Genomic DNA, 4,253 nt, shown 5'->3' on the forward strand with positions numbered 1-4,253 from the left:
ACAGTTTTACTACAATTACTAAGAATGGGTAAAAGTTTTACTACCGAACTACAATACTACCCACCAAATTAATACTACACACAGATATATATATATATATATATATATATATATATATAACTTTACAGATATCATCACTAAACAACTTCAGTAAAGCAGATTCATTTCAGTCCAGAACATAGAAGTTACTACTTTTTAAATCCTTGTGCATATCTTATCAATAAAAAAAAAAAGTCCCAGTCCTTTTTCTGTAAAAATGATAAAAAGTATATCACAAAGAGGATTCTTTTGAACATTATACTGACATTTTTTTTAGCAGTATAAAATGTCACAAAGATTAATTTTCTTAAACAATCTTCACTTCTTACTTCTTTTCAAGTTTAATCATTGCACTAATAAACTGTCTCTATTTTAGAAGTCAAAATTTAAGCTGTTTTAATACAGGTTATGACACTTACAGGAGAAAGGATATTAACATTTATGTAAATAACAACAACAGTGAACTATTCAGATTCTTTGCTACAGTGCTTTAAGATATGAAAAGAATTTGAGTAGTTCAGTGTCACAAAGTGTACCACAGTTGATTAGTTCAATAAGACAGCAAAGTATCTTTTCATTGCAATTTGAAATGCAATGCAGTATGGCACAAGTTAAAAAAATTATGTTAAAAAACATCAAGTAATAAACATAAAATTATAGCATGGAATATCCGATTCATAAATTTTATATTTTTGCCACTTTTCTCATTATAGTTTTAAATGTTGTTTTACAACAAGGATACTAAGTTAGTAAAAAGTTGAATACTTTGTTTAGTTAATACATGTAGTAGTTTTAATGTCTAATAACATAAAATGGTTTTAAGCAGATTATTTGCAAATATACTTTTGAAAAAAGTTTGTATCAAATATACAGATTTAATTTCCACATACAGTTCAGTCAAGTTTTGACTAACAATGACCTAATTACTTTTATTTTGTTTTCTAAAACACATTAGTACCAATAACATGGTTTGCACAAGCTAATGTAAAGAAAAAAAAAATCACGATTTTCCAGGACCTAATTTACTAATTTGAACAGAGCATGAGCTCCACCAAAATTAAATAACTGATGTTTTACTCTATTTTATAAACAAAATGCAGAAACAGCTGTTAAACATTTTCTGGCAATATCACATATAGTGAAATGCAAGTAAAACAGAAAAAAAAAATTATATTCTTAACTTGACAGAATTGAAGTCCTAACAGTTGGGTTAACTAGGTTGATGGACTTAGCTTTACACAGATTTGATTTTCACTTCATCAAGAATCTTAACCAGTGAGATTACAAACAATTTTGCTATTAAATACTTCATAATCTGAAATGGTATTCAAGATCCCCTTGAAAATACAGTAGCATATTTAATACTAAATTAGAAAAATATGATATTTTTTGATATCTAGGAACTTAAAATAACCTACTGAGCCAAACAGAAATCAAAATTACTTGCAAGAAACTATTTAAGTATAATGTTGAACCTCATTCGTACTGTGTACATATCAGTAAAAAAACAAGGAAAAAAGACTAAACAGTCAACATTACTTTTTTTTTTCATGTCAAGTGTAAGTATATTTCCATTAAGAAAGTTGAACATTATTTTCAAGTCTGATGGCACTATTTAAAGGTATCTGTATATATAATACATAAAGAAATTGAAACTAGTGATTCATGTCAATAGATGTGGTTTCCTGTTATATGTAGTTTTGGGGTTATACTATCAAGGTCAGCATTTTAAGGTTGCTTACATATGGTAATAAAAAAAACAGGGATTTTCATGGGATCCTTATTATAGTAGATTATTTTTTTTGGAACTGGATAAACAACAACAACAGAAGACAGGAATAAATTTCAGCTGCTAAACAAAAAACGAGACATGATATGTGCTTCTTTAGAGAAGTTTATAAAATTGTTTCTAAAAACTGATGAACTATGTACATCATGATATCATACATACTGAAACAAACATTAAGCTGGTTTTCTACTGAATGAAGACAACAACAACAACGGTAGGTACAAGAGAACAAGTTTATAAACTTAGTGCATCACGGATAGAGATGAAATGTAAGCATCACTCTGAAAAAGTATTAAACATGGTAAGATCTTCAAAGGATGTTGTTCCTGACTGATCAAGCATTTGAAGCATATCACTCAGTTCTTGTTGTGGAGCTCCACTGCCACTACCTGGCCCTGGTTGGTGGCTCCCTGCAGTAGAGGAAACTGGTGTTTCAGGTGCTGCATTTCCTTGCCATTGAGTCCACATTCCTGCTTTACAGGATTAAGAAACAAGAACATTTAACACTATGATTATTGGCATGAGTACATTATGTATTCAGAATTTTTGTATTAAGTTACACTTTTTGCTAATATAGGTACATTTTGGTCTAGTGCTTTATAATAATTAATTAAAAAGTAATAATTAGATTACTCTTTCCATGTATTAAAATGAAGAAAGGTATACATAATTTATTTTGGTAGTAAGCGGATTAAGTTGACTTATTAAATTTATGTGAGAAATGGCTTATGTTGACAAATGTTTTACAGTTTTGTTAAATTTTTGTCTCTCTCTCTCTCACCTTTTCAGTAAAAATATATCAAACATTGAATTAATCTTAATAATAAAACAAAGATCTAGTGGTTTAGAAGTAAAACTTTCAAAAGAACAAACACATTGCAACTACAAAAACAACAAATGAGATTGAGAAGTAAAAATAAAATTAACTGAGGCATTATACACTCCATTATGCTTTGCCCACATTTAACAGTTTTCAAGAGATTTAGCAGATTATCACATTTGTCAAGAATATGTTTACCATGGTTAATCATTTATTTACTGTCTTTTTCCCAGACAATCTTTACATAATGAAACAGCAATTTCATATTTAACATTTCAGTGTACAAAAATCTTGATACCTCTTGATCCAGGAGCTGAACTGAGCTGGGTGTAAGTTGGTCCAGATGGACTTCGAGAAGGTGGGCTCATGTGGGTGTATCCTTGGCTAAAAGGTTCTGATCCAGGCTATAATACAGTAACAATAAAATATAGTTTCATTATGCTAAGTTGTAAAAATGTTACAAGGAATAAAGAATTACACAAAATGAAAGAAATACTTAACATATATATTAAACTAGAAAAAAATATGAAAATGTGACAATGATATTGTGTCTACTGATTTCTAAAATATTTATCAAAACAGTCAGATGGATATCAACATTTCTTGAGTCCAATGCTCTCAGAATGCTTACTATGATCATCAGATCTCATAAATTTTATCATAATAGGACTATTAATTCAACAACTCCAAACAATCATAAGAATGTCTGAAAAAAACATTAATATTCTTACACATACACAAAAAGAAAAAGACATTCTCCTTTTTGCCCAAAGTTTCAACTTGAATGACATTGTTTCTCTTGGGTATTGACACAGGGTCTAAATCTAAAATAGACACAGAGATGAAAGTAGCTAATTGAATTTCCTCTTTGAATACTGGTCATCACCTTTATGACAAGAAACTAATTCCAAAATCAGTGGTCTCTGATATTTTATTTAATTTGTTTGTAATAACAAAATAATTCATTTGCTTTAACTCACATACAAAGCATAATAAGTCATTTTTATCTTCTATCTACCTGAGATTAAAACATCTTTTTAATAACTTAATTTTTATACCATTAATATATATTTTTATTATTACTGTCAATACAGTTTTTCATCATCTATATATATCATGTTCTTTGACACAAAACTTAGTTCCAAGGTTACCTTTGAAATTTCTTTTTTTTAAATAACTTCCCTACAGTTTTACACTCTTTTACTATTGTTTTGCACATCTACATATACACAGCATGGTCACAAGTAAATAGACACCACCTTTTCAGAAAAAATTAAATTGGATTGCCATGTATCACATGCAGATAGCTCTCGTGTAACTTTGCATGAAATTCCAAACAAGCCATCTATCACACAGAGTATACTGTGACTTAGTTAAACTTACTTTTGAAGAGTTGGGGCTTTTTACCTCAAACACATCTATTACCTACATGTGGCAGCAGATCAATTATACAAACAGCATTATAAGTTCCCTTGGCTTTGGTTTCGCTAGATAACAGATAGGGACAGTGGGAATCTCGTTAATCCATCCAGTCATATTCACATGAATTGATATATTTATAATCTAATTAATATCTAGTAGATCTTCCTTTCGCTTCGTGGAGTT

At 29.3% G+C, this 4,253-nt stretch overlaps 1 protein-coding gene across 5 annotated transcripts in view; it reads right to left on the reverse strand.

Moving 5' to 3' along the window:
• Positions 1-219: 219 nt before the first annotated feature.
• LOC106458377 (aryl hydrocarbon receptor nuclear translocator homolog) overlaps positions 220-4,253 on the reverse strand; it is a 167,575-nt gene continuing 163,541 nt past the window's right edge. For 4 of the 5 annotated variants that reach the window (XM_022384561.1, XM_022384559.1, XM_013917885.2 and 1 more), the window contains 2 exons: positions 2,947-3,052; positions 220-2,301 (listed from right to left, as the gene is read on the reverse strand). In XM_022384561.1, coding sequence (XP_022240269.1) covers positions 2,105-2,301; positions 2,947-3,052 — 303 coding nt within the window. In that variant the 3' untranslated portion in view covers positions 220-2,104. The remainder of the gene's footprint in view (positions 2,302-2,946; positions 3,053-4,253) is intronic. The other variant, XM_022384558.1, reaches the window with a different exon arrangement.

This window comes from Limulus polyphemus, unplaced genomic scaffold (assembly GCF_000517525.1).
Source record: "Limulus polyphemus unplaced genomic scaffold, Limulus_polyphemus-2.1.2 Scaffold453, whole genome shotgun sequence".
In the NCBI taxonomy this organism is placed as follows: Eukaryota; Metazoa; Arthropoda; class Merostomata; order Xiphosura; family Limulidae; genus Limulus; species Limulus polyphemus.